Source organism: Bufo bufo, chromosome 4 (genome assembly GCF_905171765.1).
Source record: "Bufo bufo chromosome 4, aBufBuf1.1, whole genome shotgun sequence".
Taxonomy (NCBI): domain Eukaryota; kingdom Metazoa; phylum Chordata; class Amphibia; order Anura; family Bufonidae; genus Bufo; species Bufo bufo.
Window position 1 is genome coordinate 464318906 of NC_053392.1, and position 19254 is coordinate 464338159.

Below are 19254 nucleotides of genomic sequence, written 5' to 3' on the forward strand. Positions count from 1 at the left end.
CACATTGAGATGTCTTGTACTTTCATAATGTTATTGTCTCCTGTTTTTTTGGGAGAAAACAATAAAGAAATTAAAAAAAAATGATTATCCGGAAGGATGTGGTTTTGTTCACACAAGAATGCATCATGTGGCAATGGCGGCAGGGTGACAAATTGCTACGCTTGATTCCAACATTTAAACAGGTTCCCATTTGTCTCTGTGAGGGCTACAGCTTTGTAAACCGTATCACCAGTATCAATTTAGTGTTCCCTTATGGTGAAAACATGGTCAATAAAAGGTGACATTATTAAAAAAAGAAATCTTTATTTTGGTTTGGTCAGTACAGGCAAGGTAATATTGGAGTCACAGGATCATATGCATAAACAAGGTACAACTGTCTGGAAAACTGTATAACTGCACGCCAGTGTCAAACATTCAGCCATCTAAAGAAAGGATAGTATGTACAGTTATTTTCCTGAAGGAGAAATTAAAACATACTTCAACACAAAAGGACCAGAGACCTTTTGGTGATTAAGCAATGTTACCAGGCGTACTTGGCAGTCTTGCCCACACAGTACAATGAAAAAAATGGTGATAGAGACGGTAGAAATCCCACTACACAGCAAAGGTTTAAGATATTAGCAGTTGTACAGACATCATTGATGAGAAGAATTTACAAAGTCAAATTTTCCAACTTTTATATCTTACATAAAAATAATTGTCTACATGTCAATGTTTGCAACTGTCCATGTAATTAACTGTTAAAATGACCAAACTGATATTACATTAAGCAACAATGAAAAACAAAAACTTAGAAAGGCAAAATTATGAGAAAATATACACTATTCCTGGACAGTATGAACTGTGAAATTAAACGACTTGTATTCATAGAAAAAAACTAACAAAAAAAAAAAAAAAAAAAAAAAAACAAGGTCTTTTCTTCCTTTACAAAACAGATCCCTGTACATTTGCTCCAGAGTCCAAGCCATTCTGAATGTGGCGGGAGCTCACAGTTCTGTTGCCTTTCACACTCCTTGGTTTCTCCTCCTGAGAGTCGTGATTGGAGTCTGTATCATTAGAGTGGTGAGTGAGAGAGTTCTCACTTCCAGTAGGCGAGTCTACACTCTCATACCCCGTACTAAGCTGATTTAAGTAGCTTGACCCCCCTCTACCAGTTCTCTCCTCTGAGTGGTTGGACAGCTTTTCCTCATTCACAGGAGACCCAGGAAAGTCGTCTTCTGCACTACTACCCTCCCTATAAAGCGCTGCAGAGTTGTGACTTCTCTGATGGGAAGAGCCACCGTTGCTTGGTCCATTTGCCACCCGGATGCAGTCTTTGCTCACGGTCTCTCCCTCTTCTTTGATCTCTGTTGGAGTCCTGTTAGCAGAAACTTGAGACTGTTGTAGTTGGAGCTGGGAGAGCTGTTGGCGGGATTCTTTTAATTGCTGTTGAAGAACTAAGATGGTACTTTGCATGCCTTCCACTTCCTCGTCTAGCTGAATGATAAAGTCATTTAGCTCTGTTGAATAAAATAACCAACAAAAGAAAAAATTAAAATACGGTAACACAAACAATAAGTAGTAACATAAAGACCCTGCTGATTCTTCCAGATCCATCCAGAGAGAATACCAGATCCATTTTTCAAGATGACACCGAAGAGACGGATCCAGTGTTTAATGCATTTGTCGGGATCCAGATCAGGAAACAAATGCTATCCGTTTGCATAGGGATTTCCAGATCCGGCAGGCAGTTTCGGCAACAGAACTGCCTGCCTGAATCCTCTAACGCAAGTGTGAAAGTTTCCTTACTCTGCAAAGGTTAAAGAGGACCCGTCACAGGTTCTGACAGTATCGATACCTGGCACAGTAGGGCGTGTTTACTAGATGTCATACTGTTGTGGAATACCACTCAGAAAACACATTCTTCAGGAAGAAAAAGGTTTATTGAGGCTAGCCGGGAGCATTAACAGCTTAAATGGCACAAAGGAAAATGCTCAAAAGGGGAGAGACCCACACTTATCTTATACACATAACCATTCTAAACTTTACATGCTTGTCTTATCCTCATTGGATAGGTTAAACTCCCTCTACAACCCCATTGGACATCTCCATGCATGGACAATGCGTGCTTGCTTCATGTTCTTCTTGGCCAACATCTGTTATTCATTACCAATGCATGCTTCATTCTGTCTAATCTTTAGCCTCTCACCCAAGTGAGCGCCCCCACCTTAGGAATGTGTACACACACACATACAATTTGGGAATGTAGTGTCTAGCATAATCAGGCGGCATTATGCTATATATTTTTCATTTTCTCCTTCAATACCGCTAATATTTGTACTGATACGCTGCTCCATTGCAGCGTTGTGCCCCCCCATTCTGTTTTAGCTCCCTGTACGCTAATCAATAGCATTAATACAGGGAGGAGGAGACGGACGCGTTTCGCGTTCTCCCTGGCTGTGAGCTGTCCAATCGCAGCAGACCGCGTTACAGCCAGGGAGAAGGTGAGCCGTTTTTGCTCAATGGCTGTGATGCAATCCGCTGTGATGGACTGCGCAACAGCCAGGGAGAAGGATATACCAACTGAAAAACTGTACCGATGCTATTGATTAGCATACAGGACGCCAAAACAGAACGGGGCACAGCCCCTCAGCAGAGTCGCGTATCGGTATAAAATTAGCAATATGACATCTAGTACACATGCCCTACTGTGCCAGGTATTGATATTGTAATGTCAAAACAGGTGAAAGGTCCTCTTTAACTTTTGTGTTACCCCCCTCTAGGATTATGTTGGGCAGTTGATTAATCCCTGGAGGTCACCCTGTTATAAGCCTATTTCAGTCAACTCTTTTAGGCTGGGTTCACACGAGCGTGTCCGGATTAGGTCCGGATGCGTCCCGGTGTGTTGCGGCAAACCCGCGAGAGTAGGAATGCAATTGCAGTCAGTTTTGACTGCGATTGCATTCCGATGTTCAGTTTTTATCACGCGGGTGCAATGTTTTTTGCACGCGCGTGATAAAAATCCGACTGTGGTACCCAGACCAGAACTTCTTCACAGAAGTTCACGTTTGGGTTAGTTGTAGTGTAGATTGTATTATTTTCCCATATAACATGGTTATAAGGGAAAATAATAGCATTCTGAATACAGAATGCATAGTAGGTGATCAATTGAGGGTTAAAAAAAAAAAATATAAAAAAAATTAACTTACCTCCTCCGCGTAGTTCCCTGTCTCTTCTTTACTTCTTTAATGATGAGCTGTCGGCTAAAGGACCTTTGGTGACGTCAGATCACATGCTCCAATCACATGGTCCATCACCACGATGATGGACCATGTGATTGGAGCATGTGATCTGACGTTACCAAAGGTCCTTTAGCCGAAGCAGACAGACAGCTCATCAGAATAGACTGGGAAGTACGTGATCAAGAGGAGAATGTGAGTTAATTTTTTTTTTTTAACCCCTCCAGCGCTATTTTACTAAGCATTCTGTATTCAGAATGCTATTATTTTCCCTTATAACCATGTTATAAGGGAAAATAATACAGTGAATAGACTGTCACCTAGCAACCATGAGTGAAAATCGCACCTGCTTGCGATTTTCACGCAACCCCATTCACTTCTATGGGGCCTGCGTTGCGTGAAAAACGCAGAATATAGAGCATGCTGCGATTTTCATGCAACGCACAAGTGATGCGTGAAAATCATCGCTCATCTGAACAGCCCCATTGAAATGAATGGGTCCAGATTCAGTGCGGGTGCAATGCGTTCAACTACCGCATTGCACCCGCGCGGAAATCTCGCCCGTGTGAACGCAGCCTTATAGAGGCCTTATGTAAACGTCAGATTCCTGTTGCTCCTCTGCTCTAGATGAAGATCATGACTGCTTGCAGCAGGAACAATTTAGGCTAGGTCTACACGACGACAATAAGTTGCGCGCCACATAAGGCACAACTAAACCGCAACATGTGTCACGCGACATTAATGTCGCGCGACAATTTTTAGAATGGTAAAATCTTGAATGGGTTTTTTGCGACTGTCGTGTCACATGTCTCATGACTACCATTAAAAAAATTGCTGAGCGACATATGTCGTCATGTAGACCTAGCCTTAGAGGGAATTGAATAGATTAATGCAGTTCCCTTGTGTAACTCCAAACCAGTGGGTAGATGTGAAACTAGACAAATAAATTGCAGTTCTGAACACATTTGTAATCACAGGCCTTACCATCCTGACTGCTTTTAAGTTCCTCACTATATTTCTTCTGCAAAGCCAACTCTGCCTCAAGTTGAGCAATACGACCTTGGGACAGCTGCCTTCCCAGCTCTTGATTCTCCTGGATAAGCATTCGACACTTCGCCATTAGTTTTTTGCCTGTTTGGCTGTAAAGGCAAAAAGGGTTTTCTTCATCAAAACAAATGCATAGTAATTAAAATGACATGCTATTTTACCATTAGCCTAGATTAAGAAAAAAAATTACAGCATTCCCCAATATGAAACCTGCAGTTTCTGTTACATTTACCCAAGATCTCCTCCAGAACCTGGAGTCCTTCATATTTACTTGCACAATCACATTTGTATCTCCAAACGAAAAGAACCAACTTGCCAGATACTATCAAGAGCAAATGTACAGTCAGATGACTAAACAAGCAGTGTAAAGTGATAAATGCCACATCACCATGGGTTAGTTACCATACGAGTTAAATAGATGTTTGGGCAGTAGGTAGGGCTACACAGGGACTTGTCGCTGTTTGCCATAGGACCCTAGTGTCTCTCCACTCCACGCACCTAATGATAGTGCACTGGTTGGTTGTGTTGAGGGCTTAACGTTGCCACCACTGCAACATGACAGCTGGCGAAAAACCAAACCCATTGAAATTCTGTGCAACTGGCACTGTAACATTAAAAACGTACGCTTATTTCACATGAGCAAATTGTCTGTCATTTGTTTCTCCATTTCAATGGGTTATATGCACGTGAGCATTATTTTTCAAACTGTCCATAAAAATAAAAAACATAAAATTAAAAAAGTTCTATCTTCATCCATTTATCACAGAGGACTGGTCTATTTAGGTCAATGGATCAGTGAAAATAATACTGACAGCATACGCAAGGCATCCAAATGCAACCCTGATGGGAAAAAACAAACACTGAAAGTAATCTCAGACATAACTGATTCTACTTACATGCAGAGCCATCCGTTTTTCATTGAACAGACCCTGACATTCCATACTGTGAAAAAGCCCTTAAAAGTGATTTAAAAAAAAAATAAAGATTGCATTTTATATTGGGCTAAACATTTTTTTATTGGTCTTTATTAAAACATTTTCTGCATTTTTTGTGCTGCAGGGTTTTAAATTTCAGCCTAGCTGTAGTTTCAGGCTACATTCACACGCAAAACATGGATACCAGCCCATGTGCATTCCGCAATTTGCGGACCGCACATGCCGCCGCCATCATAGAAAATACCTATTCTTGTCCGCAATTGTGGACAAGAATAGGACATGTTCTATTTTATTTATTTTTTTGCGGGGCCGCAGCACGGAGAAATGGATGCGGACAGCACATAGAAATAAATGGGTCCGCACCCGTTCCGCAAAATTGCAGAACGAATGCGGACTCATTCATACGGTCGTGTGAATGTAGCCTCACACTGAGCCATCATTTGCTCTTATGAACGCTATGTATAGTCCTTTTCTCAGAATTCCTGGCGGCTCATAAACACGGGTTATATGTAAATTCTTCAAGCTGATAAGAATGTGGCTTAAGGCTGCTTTCAGACAAGCGTATTTAAATCAGTCAGCATTGTGGCTCAGTATCCTGATATAACATCAGTATTGTCATCAGGACTTCCTTTAGGATTTACATGCGTATTTCTTCCTTCAATATTTATGCACTGCACATACTGTAATGTGCAGATTTGGAAACAAATCTGCACAAAACTCAGACATGCTGCATATTTCAAATACTGACGGAAATTATACGCCCATGTGAGTAGCTCTATTCATTAACATTAGCAGTGGATTCCGATACAAAATCTAGACTATATACGCATTGCAAATACACTCGTCTGAAAGCGGCCTAAATGAGTGTTTATGAGCTGTCAGGAATTCATGATGGTTGAGTGAGAAACTGGAACAAAGATCTAGTTAGGCTGAGATCTAACACAATAGTATAAAAACTGCTGAATATTTTTTAATAAACAAATAAAAAAATATAAATATTTTTAGCCAAAAATGAGTAAAATGCAATCAAAAATGTTTCCCTGAAGGTATTCATAGCCTTTAAAGTGTTTGTTTCAATTCAGCAAATTGCACTGATCATGTAGACAAAGTTAATACAAGGCACTTCTAATGCATTATCCATATTGCCTCCTTTACGGGCTTGATCCATTTTTTCCATCACCGCTGCTCTCTGCGGTGATTGGATCGCAGCACCGCCAGGGAGAAGGAGATTCCCATTGAGAAACCCTGGCGTCTCCTCCCTGTACTGATGCTCAGTATTAACATACTGAGCAGGAAAACTACAGGGGGTCAGCATCAGCGGGGGTACCCCGCAAGTAACGGTATTTATCTTTAATAACATAAAACTATGAAAGGTGCTCTTTAAACAAAGGAAGCAATATGGACAATCACAATACATTAGTAAGTGCCTTGTATTACCTTTCTCTACATGATAAATGCCATTTGCCGAAGTGACACAACCCCTTTAATAATGGTTGAAAGCAAGAAGGCGACTTCTAGCCCAACAGTAAACAATGTACCATGTATTTTAAAGGTTCATGTGCAATCCATATACAATCTCAACTACATCAAGTGAACTGCAATCACCTTTCTGTTTAGGTAACATTTGGAGTTTGTCAATCAAACCTTTTTTTTACTTAGACAATAGATAAGGGTGTGTTGACATCTGCGCTGGAGGCTGCACCAGGACAAAATAGCGCAGCATGCTGTTCTACTTTGGTAAAATGATAGACACCATTACAGTCAATAGGTTGTTTGTCATCTGACAGAACGGAAATAATCATAGATGTGAATAAGCCCTTTCTTATATCCAATCTCAGATTCGACTAAAAAAGTATGACAAAAAATTTACCATGTAAACAAAGCGTAAAAAGGAGCATGAGAAAGCATCCCAGCTCTGAGTGGCTCTTGAATTGAATAGCTGCTTTGACTGTCCTAAAAGGTAGATCCAAAGTAGTCACCACTTATAGTAATTTCTCTCTCTTGCAGAACAGTGTATTCTGTCCTCTGCTGAGGCACCATGTTGGAGGTGAGGTAAAGACATTCACACTATTTCTATCAGTTCTCAGCCAGAGGTACAGCTTAGAGTCGTGATGGCTAACCTCCGGCACTACAGCTGTGGTAAAAATACGACTACCAAGATGCACACTTACTTGGCTGTTCGTAGTTTCACCACAGCCGGAGTGGCAGAGGTTTAGGGGGTAGAAACACTGTATGAAAGTGGAACATGAAGTAATCGCTCCTCTTTCCTCTAGCATCACCCAGTTTGTCAAAACAACAATCTCCATATGCAAATCATTTCTAGATTAGAAGTAATCAGGAAATATTTTTTCTAACTTTTTTTTTGCAGAAATGGGTACATATTTAATAGTATTTTGCCAAAGTTGGAGCAGAGGTTTTCTTCTTGTACCACCCCTACCTTATGACCTACTAGGTACATGGTGAATAGCTAGCACTGAAAACTAAACTAGAAAGAGTCCATGATCAGCCAGCGCTCGCTTCCAACAGTAACAGGTGAATGCTGGGCAAATTCTCAAATATAAAAGTAGTGCTGAGAGGAGAAACCTTTACACAGTTTAACTTGTTACAATGTTTTCATACTGCTTAACATATTAAAACTTTCAGTAAACCACACTAGGGTCACTTTCACACGGCAGCAAGGCTGGGTCCAAAACAACAAGAGGTTCAAATCTTTTCACTACATTTTATCCTCTACGTTCTAATCCTGGTTTTGACTTACAAACACTGATGGAAAAAAAGTGACCAAAATACTTTCCTGTGAAAGTGACCTTTTTGTCAGAAGGCTGATCACTGGTAGTCACACTGTTGAGACCCTGAGAAATCAGCGGTATTCTGTGGTGAAATGTTACAGCAAGTGTTTCATTTCATCCCCACTGCAAGGGAATTAAAGGGGTACTTCCATCTGGGACATTTATAGCATATATTGAGAATGCAGTCCCCATTCATGTGCAGCTCTCTATATTCATTTCTATTGGAGATCCAAAAACTGCAGAGTAAGCATGCTTAGCTATACTCTGAACAGCCAAATAAGTGAATAGAGAGAGCATTCGTGGCCACCTCTCCATTCACAGTGGCTACAAATCAGAACCCCCGTTCATGAGATAGGAAGAGGTCCAGTGGTGGAATGTTCACCAGATGTTTGTCGCATTCTATAGATACATCCTAAGTGTCTCAGAGGAGTATACCTCTAAGGCTCTATTCCCACGTCCGTATAATGGGTCCGCATCCGTTCCGCGATTTGTGGACCCATTCATTCTCTATGAGGAAGGAACGGATGCGGAGAGCAAGAACAAGAATAGGCAGTTCTATGGGGGTGGTGGCCGAGTGTATTGCAGATCCGCAATGCACAACGGACATGTGAATGGACCCTAAGGATTCCATGGTTGCCACATAATGCTTGTGACTAGACGAGGAAGCAGACAAACACAGCTCCTATAGGTTTCAATTGAAGCCAGACAGCAACTCAGCATGTAGTTCAGCCCCGTTTAAGTGGAGTGGGTCAGATGCTGCAGCAAAGGTCAGACCCCCACCAACCATAAAGGTTTGGCATACCCTAGTGACATAACGTTACATGATGGGAATACCCCTTTAATTCTATTTATAAACCTTTCCTCAAATGATGGCAGCCAGGCTGAACAGAGAAAACATGAGTAGCTAACAGTCAAGAAAAACCTTCTGCAAATAAATGAAAGCAGCTACATCACTGAAGAGATCTGTTGTGATATTGGCAATGACTACTGGCCAGGGGGCTAGCAAACAGTTATTGCAAAATGATTCTCTGCCACTGCGGTCAATGGGTCGCGTGACTAATGGGGGGTCACACTGTACAAGTGGGGACCAGAGCGCATCATTGGCAGCAAGTTACCAAATGAGCCAGATCCCAATGGCAGGAAGTAGGCAAGTATGCTTCCCCCAGCGAGTTGGTGGGGTCTGGCAGAAAGGACTTTTTATGTGTAGAGGAAGCGAGATATATATATTTGTAATATACTGGCTCTGAAGTATACCATTAGCAATGCTGTAAATGAGTGTTCCTAAGGAGAATCTGGTCTTCAGCATGTGCTGTACACATTGAAGACAGTTCAGTTACCTGTAGAGGAAGGCTCCTCAGCCTGCTGCTTATATACATAACCTTCCCAATGATCGCCTGTCTCTTCTCCATCCATGTCTTGGTGGCTACCATAGTTCATTAGTGAGAGCACTGGGAGAGAGACTACAAATCAGTGCTGAAAGTATGGGAGAAAGCGTTTTACTGCACATGGGTATACAGGCCGCAGAAGGGTGACTGAGCCAGGTTCTAAATGCAACAAACTTTAGTGTGTACAGTACTGCTGAAAACGAAATTTCCTTAGCAACGCTCACTTAGAAAAGTTCAAAGTAAGTTTTTTTTATAAAAGAGAATAAAATACGTTCAAGTAGATTAACATCCTTCTAATCACTTCCCCTACACATTAAAAGAAGTTGAAGTGACAGGTACACTTTAAAACATTTCTTACATAAGAACTCCCATTTATCTCATCTGCCATAAAGCAACGCACAACCTACTGCATTGTCTTTACGGATAAAGAAAGTGTGTGTCTCTAATACGGCCAGAAGTTTTTAAAAATAAATATATAACAAGAAACTCTTGTTTCGTCTTGTTTAGGCAGGAGGGGCAGGGTGAATACATTTACTAAAAATTACACCAGAAATTGGTCTACATGATGAAGTCTACCCTCACAGCATGTAGATTTCAATTTTTGGCTTGAGGACAAGTAAAAATGTGGTGTGTACCTTATAATAAATGTAGTGGCTTTTAGGCATCCTTCACATGTGCGTTGCAGGAAAATGCGCGATTTTCCAGCACAAGTGCAAAGCGTTTTAATGCATTTTGCACACGCGTGAGAAAAAAAAAAAAAAATCGGCATGTTTGGTACGCAAATCCGAACTTCTTCACAGAAGTTCGGCTTTGAGATCGGTGTTGTGTAGATTTTATTATTTTCCCGTACAACATGGTTATACGGGAAAATAATAGCATTCTTAATACAGAATGCAAAGTAAATTAGGGATGGAGGGGTTAAATTTAATTTTTATTTTTTAACCCCTCGATCCCTGATTTACTTCGCATTCTGTATTAAGAATGCTATTATTTTCCCTTATAACCATGTTATAAGGGAAAATAATAAAAGATCGGGTCCCCACCCCGATCGTCCCCTAGAAACCATGCATGAAAATCTCACCGCATCCGCACTTGCTTGAGGATGCTTGCGATTTTCACGCAGCCCCATTCACTTCTATGGGCCTGCGTTGTGTGAAAAACGCACAATATAGAACATGCTGCGATTTTCACGCAACGCACAAGCGATGAGTGAAAATCACTGCTAATGTGCACAGCCCCATAGAAATGAATAGGCCCGGATTCAGTGCGGGTGCAATGCATTCAACTCACGCATTGCACCCGCACGGAATTCTCGCCCGTGTGACAGGGGCCTTAGTCAAACTGAGAATTTTGATTTGAAGCTTTTTTTTTGCCATTATTTCTTCAAAATGCTACCAGTTTGGCATTTTATCCACACAGACTGGTATTAACATGCCTTAAATAAAAAAGGCAATAGAAACGGCAATACAAACACAATAATTATTTTTTTACTAATTTAAAATGCCAGCTTTTTTATATTCTATATACAAGCTTTTTTAATTGTGTTTATTTTGCATCATTTTGTATATGTGCTTTTCCTAGTATTTTTTGAGTCTAAGGCCTTGTTCACATTTCCGTGTTAGTTTGACGTCCGTGGAAAATCTTTCCTCATTTCATCCGTCTTTAGTCCATGTGTCTATTTTTTCCCCCTCTGTGTGTCATCCATATTTCATGGACACTACTCTGAAAATTAATTTCCAAAGCATCTCCAACCAGTGGTTAGTGAAACGCTGACAAAACATGAATGACATTCATGTTGTGTCAGTTTTTTTTCACTGACCCATAGACTTCAATAGGCAAGTTTGGTCTGAATCATGGACCAAAGTAGTGCACGTCTCCATGATTTTTCAACTAACCCACAGTCTTTGGGAAAACCACAGATATGTGAACAAACAATCAAAGGGTACATGTGCTGTCCATGGGAAATGTGGACAGCACACGTTTGTGAAAAAACAAATGTGAACAGGGCCTTAGAGAGACTCCTATTAAAAATGGCAGAAAAAAACAAAAAAAAAAAAACACTACAGGTCTAGCATCTACTTATCCATAACCATGCTTTCTAAACTCTGGTCTGAAACTTTCACGTAAATTAGCAAATAGATTAGGCATAAAGACAAATATTATTACAAGAAATTAGAATAATTTACAGTAGTCTGGTTTTGGTTAAACAAAATCATCATTTCATAGTCAGATGTTTTTACATGTTGTGGTCATACTGAGATCATTACGAAAAATCGCTGCCAAAAATCTATATGAATGCAGAAATTAACCAGCAAAATGTCAACTGTGCAGTTACAACCAAGAACATCACATGGTTATCATAATAAAAGCTATGTTTCATAGCCTATACCCCAAGTGTTCCCCAGGATATGACCCAAGTTGTTGCAAAACTACAGTGCCACATGAGGATCAAAAACACTTTTACACCCCACTGACTTCTGCTCGCCTCCAGCGATAGTATGACAAGAACTAGCAAGTGGATTTATTTTGATTTTTTTAAATTCCCCACAAGTCACAACAGATGCTGGAAGTGGTCCCCGTTTACGTCTAAGCATCCTTGGGCAGGTCAGATTATGTTGACCGATACATGTTGCAGCTCTTCAACATTGATGTTGCAGAAGAAAAGAAAAAACATCCTGCTTTTTCCAACCAGATAGGGCAACTTGCTGCACATCACAGAACTCACTGGCTGGGTTCATGAACTGTTTACGGATGAGCGAACTGAGAGCAAGGGGTTATGGCCGCCACGTTCCCCAGACTTGTCCACTTGCAATTTTTATCTGTGGGGAAATTTAAAACAAAGTGTCCGCTAACAATCCACATCCCCGGATGAACTCAAGGGAAACATCACAAACACCATTCGCAGCATCACCAGCAGTATCAGTCGACATAATCCGACCTGCCCAAGGATGCATAGACGTGAACGGGGGCCACTTTCAGCATCTTTTGGGACTTGTGGGTAATAAAAAAACAAAAAAAACAAACCTTGCTCATTCATCTGGTCATATTATCACTGGAGACAGCCTACTTTTTCGTGGGCTACCCCATATTTACTCCATTATGTCTATTTATTTTTTATGAGCTGTTCACCCTGTCGGATCCGTCCTTCCGCTATTTCGCCGTGCCGCTGCTCCGTCCCCATTGACTAAAATGGGGACTGGGGTGGACCTCCGGCGCAGTACGGCAGTTCGCGGTGAGAGGCCGCCGGACTAAAAAGTTGGACATGCAGGACTTTTAGTCCGGCGGCCTTTCGCTGTGCACTGCCGTGCTGCGCCGGAGCTCCGCCCCCGTCCCCATTATAGTCAATGGGAACGGAGCGGCGAAATAGCGGAAGGACAGATCCGACCGGGTGAACAGCCTGTCGGATCTGTCCTGCCGCAAGTGTGAAAGTAGCCTTAGTATTTATGTTTCTTGCCATAAGGTTGTATTTATGTTTTGGCGGAAAAAACTCTGTTTGGAATCTGCAGAAACAGCAATTTCTTAAGTAACAAGCTGTACAGAAGTGTTTGAACCTCCAATAACCATGAACATCTTCTATTGGACACACTAGTGCACGGATGGGCAAGCTGTGGCTCTCCAGCTGTTGTAAAACTACAACTCCCAATATGCCCAGTCAGCCTACAGCAGGGCATGATGGGATTTGTAGTTTTACAACAGCTGGAGAGCCACAGTTTGCCCATCCCTGCATAGTGGGCTGCAGCAACCATCACCTCCAAGTAGTCTAGAAATGTACAATGCAATGGCGGCAAATATATTTCTATTTTGTACATAAGTGAAGAACATAAGGAGGGCCCAGTACATTTAATACTCACCTTCACGTCTTGTGTATGTATAAAGATGAAGCGGCAGCTTTATACAAAAGGGCAACCTAGTATTACTGCAAATTTTGATTGTTACTTTTTACTTGCAGCATTTACCACATGAAAGACTTACTTGATTCTTTAGAAAAAGATATGGCTTTTTTTAAATTGTTGAAGTAGATATAAACCTTATGCAAGTGCCTCTAACAAGGGTCATGGCATTTATGACTTTACAAGCACATGTGCTGGCAGAGGATCTTACTGTGAATCCTAAAAAAGCTAGAAAATAATGCATCAATATTCTAGAACAGTTAAATATGGTTCAGTTTTTGCACATAACTTTAGTATATTGGTAGCTGTCAAATTACCAGACAAGTAGACACATTCGAAATGCATTTTACACCCATGGATAGATCATGTATCATGCAAATTGAGCTCAGAATAGGATATAAAAGAATTATTCCCATTTTGACCATTAATGGTTCAGAGCAGAGTGCTTTTTGTTTGTAACAGCCATCGTGATTGTCCATATTGCTTCCTTTGCTGACTGGATTAATTTTTCCATCACATTATACACTGCTCGTTGTCATGGTTACGACCACCCTGCAATCCAGCAGCAATGGCTGTGCTTGCACACTATAGGAAAAAGCACAAGCCTCTCTTGTGTTTTGGAGCGCAATTAGCCAAGCAATTGTTCTATAGTGTGCAAGCATGACCATCGCTGCTGGATTGCAGGGTGGTCGTAACCATGACAACGAGCGGTGTATAATGTGATGGAAAAATGAATCCAGTCAACGGAAGCAATATGGACAATTACAATGGCTGTTAGAAACAAAAAGCATTCTGCTCTGAACCATTAAGGGTCAAAATGGGAATAACCCTTATAGATCATATTCTGAGCTCAATTTGCATGATACAGAGCTCCAAATCCCCTACTTCCTTTTAACATACAATAGGTGCAAGATAACTGTGTACCCTGAGTAGCTGTACTGTGCCGTCAGCCAGTTACTGTCCTGAGGTGAATCCACAGGAAATATCAACTAGAATGCATTGAGGAGACTAGCTGGCAATGCTATACTGTAAATCTGCGGAACTTAATTATAAAAACAATAATGCCTCATTAAGATTGTCCGGTTGGCAAAAATGAACGCCACTACGAACACTAAGCCAGTTCTACTTCACACCAGTTTGATAAATGACCCCCCCAAATGTCCTACTGTAGGTCTCTGTGTCGGTGAAACTGGTCAAAAGCTTAGAACAAGAATGAGCTCTCATCGCCACACAAAGAAGAAAGGAAAGATCTGCCTTTACCTAAACACTTTTGCAGCCATGACCACAACAGCACAGACGTGAAAGTATTGATACTAAAAGGGAATTTCAAATCTCAGAAGGACAAGAGAATCTGGGAATGTCCTTCTACATCTCAAAGAATGTGCCCCTCTGACCTCTTAGGTTCATCGCATTCACACTCCTTAGCTATAATCGCTACAACAATTTACTGTTTGTTTCCTCCACTCATTGATCCGCTTTATTCCTAAGTACTTTGGTGTATAAATACGTGAATCTTCAGATATGGTCTTACAAAATGCCTAACGAATAGGCCTAAGTAGTCTCGATGCTTGTAATTGTGTAATCTTTTTAATTGGCCATTAAAAAAAAAAAAGCTATCAACCACTCAGGAATCTCAATTTTAATTTTTCCCTATCCTCTACCTTGCCACTAGAAATCCCTGTAGTAACAGGCACGCAGATTTAGGCTACTTTCACACTGGCCTTTTGGCTGTTTCTGAGATCCATTCAGGGCTCTCACAAGCGGTCCAAAACTGATCAGTTTTGCCCTAATGCATTCTGAAAGGAAGAGGATCCGCTCAGAATGCATCAGTTTGCCTCCGTTCAGTCACCATTCTGCTCTGGAGGCTGACACCAAAGCGCTGCTTGCAGAATTTTGCTGTCTGCCTGACCAAGCGAAGCCAAACGGATCCATCCTGGCACACAATGCAAGTCAATGGGGACAAATCAGTTTTCTCTGACACAATAGAAAACGGATCCGTCCCCCATTGACTTTCAATGGTGTTCAAGACGGATCAGTCATGGCTATAGAAGACATAATACAACCGGATCTGTTCATGGCGGATGCATGCAGTTGTATTATTGTAACAGAAGCGTTTTTGCAGATCCATGACGGATCCGTCAAACGCTGGTGTGAAAGTAGCCTTATTCGTTAAAACATAGTATTGCACCATGTCTCTGTTATCCCTTTAGAAAATACAGGAATAAACTGACAACTTAGAGCCACTATTGCAGCTCGTCAATGGAGAGTTCCTGCACAACTCTACCAGTACCAGTGTCGACACTAAGGAAATGCCTTGCTTCCAAGGTGTCAATTTATTCATATATTTCAAAGAGGAAAAAAACTGACATGGTACAATGCAGAGATCCAAGACAGAGATTCGGCATTTTATTTGACAGGAGAGGTAACAGCTAATCTTTACCACATGATTATCACATAACATATGACTTTTTATCCCTATGATGCTGCAAGTTCAGTTCAACCTGCGACTGGGATGACACGCACAAGAAAGACACACAATAAGTAACCAAAAAATGCTACATATCACTTCATTCTTCAATTTTTAAACCATGTCCTATACCAGGGATCAGCAACCTTCAGCACTCCAGCTGTTGTGAAACTACAACTCCCAGAATCCTCCTTTCACTTCTATGGGAGTTACAAGTACAACCAAGTAAGTGTACATGCTGGGAGTTGTAGTTTCACAGCAGCTGGAGTGCCAAAGGTTGCTGTCCCTGTCCTATACCCTGCAAATATTTTCATTTACAACCATCCCCCCCCGGCTCACTATGTAATGTACTGGACACCCCTCCACTGTACGGAGACTTATATTTTTTGCCAATTAACTATATTCTGCCATAAGGCAATTAACTGTAAGTACAGCAGACAAAATTGAGAAGTGCAACAAAGCAAAAAATATTAAGTCCTGACCCATTCAACATTTACTACCCAGCCTGATGTACTGGGGGGGGGGGGGGGGGGGGGGGAATAAAAAAAATAAAATAAAAAATAAATAAATATAAATCTATATATATCTATATATATATATATATATATTTAAAAAAATAAATAAAAAATCACTCACCTGCTCTGGTACCTTCAGTGATCTTTTAGTCCTTGCCCTTTTAACTTTCGGACAAACTAGGTCATCATGTTCGCTGCTGCAGCCGCTGACAAACCTTAGTAGTGATATGTCCCCAAGAGGCGCATCACTGAGGCTGGTTGTTGGATGCAGCAGCACACATGATCCAGTCTTTATGAAAGTGTACAGGACAAGGAACGGAAGATTATTGAAGGAAACCAGGGAACCAAAGCAGATCGGCAGAAAGCTGGCAGGTATGACTTTTAAAAGGGGGGGGGGGGGGGGGGGGGTTCAAAAAGCTGGACAGTCCCTTCAAATTAACCAAAGACATAAGATAGTTTGCAGTCAAACATCTTCCCCAGTAACCATGACTATCCAGCTCGGCTGAACTGGTATGTTATTTTTATAAGAGGCAAGCAGCTTATTGGGCTGAGCACCAGGAAATCGCATTGTTGACTAAGTTCAGTAGCCAATAAAAAGGTATGTTGCGATGTAAATTATTGTTTGTAAAAACTGGAAATACAACCCCCAAAAACACACATCTGCATGAAAATAGGACCAGAAACGGTGCTCTGATGTTGAAATAAGTATTACCTGGTTTACCAAGGGAAAGAAACATAGTAATTAAGAAACATTGATCATTTACTTATCGATCTAAAACGTCACATCTAAAATAAATACCTGGTATATATATGTATCTAAAAAACACAGGAAAAACACTGATTTCAGGTAACCGAGATCTTCACAGAAGATATTTGATTAGATCATAACAATCCCTTAAATTCCTGGCAATGCACCAGAAAAAAAAAAAAGTTTGTGTAATCCAAGGGGGGAAAAAAAAAATATTTAAATGTAACTCTTTTGTGGCAAACAAACTTAAAGTGCATTTTTGCAAATTGTCTTTCTTGGCAGCATCTGAAGCAGAAAATCACACAAAATACAAAAAAACTGTATTAAAACGTCTAAAGAAAAGCGCACAAGATGGTAATACCAGCAGGCCTAATATTTCTGTAGAAATGTATGCCATGTTATTTCCGATCTAATTGACTTGCTTCTTTGCTGCAGTTATTTGCTAACCCTTGCAATAACAGTCACATTGCATGACATGATTCCTCAGCCAAGCTCATTTCACATGGAGGTGCATAAAACTCCATATTTTGTGCCCGTAGGAATACCACACATCAGATAAGTGCCCTTTAAACAAATACCAGCCTTGCTATAAGCACAATAAATGGTAGCCGGTTGTTCAAAAGCAAACACTACTCTGGTGTCAGGATATTGTGTCAAAAGCTATCAATAGGCAACCCCTTAAAAACAAAGATCACCTCAAGTTTCAGATTGGGCTCAGCAGTTCATTGAACAATCATGAAGTCCAGAGTCTTACTTGAATATGCGGGCTTAAAATGTCTATAAGTCATTAGGCTCAATGTAAAGAGCAATGAACATTCCACCTTTTACGGTAATTTTACATGTTCAATTACATGATTTATGGCAAAAGAAAAAAAAAAGAAAAGGAAAAAGAAAAAAAAAACCCCCCCAAAACTAAGTTCTCTCCTCCATAAATGGACACTGACACAATGTGCCAGACTCGTTTTTCTGCCTGTATTTTCTTCAATCAGAACCATTTTTGAAAGTGTCTAAGTGTTCTAGAAAATGGGGACACTGCCGGATGCGGCCTCTTCTTCGGAATAGTCCGATGCTCTCAGGCCTCTGAAGCAAATGAAGGGAGGAAAATAAAAAGCTGAAATACAAGGTTCATCTGATAAGTTTTACATTAAGCATTACAAGCTGGACAGTGTAAGAAAGTGGCTTTTTTTGGCTCACAGAGTCTGAGTCTTGGTGTGCAAAACGAGTACTTGGCCATCCCACCATAGCACTCTCGCAGTGGGATTGTCAGGGAAGTCTTGACTGGGGAGTATTTGGTTTGTTTACCTATCAGGCGTAAATTTCCAGGCACTCAGTTCATTTTGGGCTTGTTCCAGTTTGTCTTTAGTCTGTTCCAGTTCACCTTTCATTTTGAGGAAAAACAAGTTGATGGCTGGGTCAACCAAAGTTGTTCTCAGCTGGGCAACACTTGGCTGCTGGACTTGCTTGAGATGCTGAATCTGGTTCTGGATAAGAGGAGCCAAGAGAAACAATTACCAGATTGTCAGGCAAAGGAGGAAACAGATCTCAGGTTCCACCATAGGGCAACCTGAGAAATATCATTGTGTGTCAATAACTAGTTGGTAAGCTCCGTTTAGAAACCCCCTGCACAAGAAAAAAGCCAATATATTTCTATTTGAACTAAATATTTTTCTTTTTTAGAGCTCACACGGCCCAAATGGAGGCTGAAAATGACATGTCCAAGAGGGAACTGTGAGAACTTGTAGGTTTCAATAACTGATAAAAACAGGCCACACTCCCAGATATCCACTGATCTGATCTTCTGAATGATGGATAAAATCATCTGTAACCTAAGATGCAAATTAATTAAGTTATTATGACAGCCTATGATCTTTGAAGGTTCTCAGGCAGCTGATGGCAAACTGCACAATGTCTGTGGCAGAGCTAAATAGGAAGCCTGTCAAAACAAATTATCACATTTTATTTACCTGAATTTCACCCTACAAAGATTCTCTCTCCCCCCCCCCCCCCCTCATTTCAAATATAAGTGAAGGGAGTTAAGTATCGAGCAGTTGGATTTCAACAGGAGTCTGGCAGCGGCTTTCTCCTCTCTCCCCAATCAGAACATATGCATGCTCAACTATAGGAAGGTCAGGAGACACAACTGAACTGCCAGCTATCTAATGTGTATGGCCAGCTTTAGACCTTAGTGGTCCTGTTTCTTAAATAAAACTAGGGCTGCAACGCTTAATCAACATTATCGATAAAATTCGTTAACGGGATT

The 19254-nt window shown here is 40.9% G+C and overlaps 1 protein-coding gene across 2 annotated transcripts in view; it reads right to left on the reverse strand.

The window, feature by feature from the left end:
- Window positions 1–283: 283 nt before the first annotated feature.
- Window positions 284–19254, reverse strand: part of LOC120998700 (WT1 associated protein) — a 46245-nt gene continuing 27274 nt past the window's right edge. For both annotated transcript variants that reach the window (XM_040429473.1, XM_040429472.1), the window contains 3 exons: window positions 18297–18475; window positions 4203–4357; window positions 284–1499 (listed from right to left, as the gene is read on the reverse strand). In XM_040429473.1, coding sequence (XP_040285407.1) covers window positions 925–1499; window positions 4203–4357; window positions 18297–18475 — 909 coding nt within the window. In that variant the 3' untranslated portion in view covers window positions 284–924. The remainder of the gene's footprint in view (window positions 1500–4202; window positions 4358–18296; window positions 18476–19254) is intronic.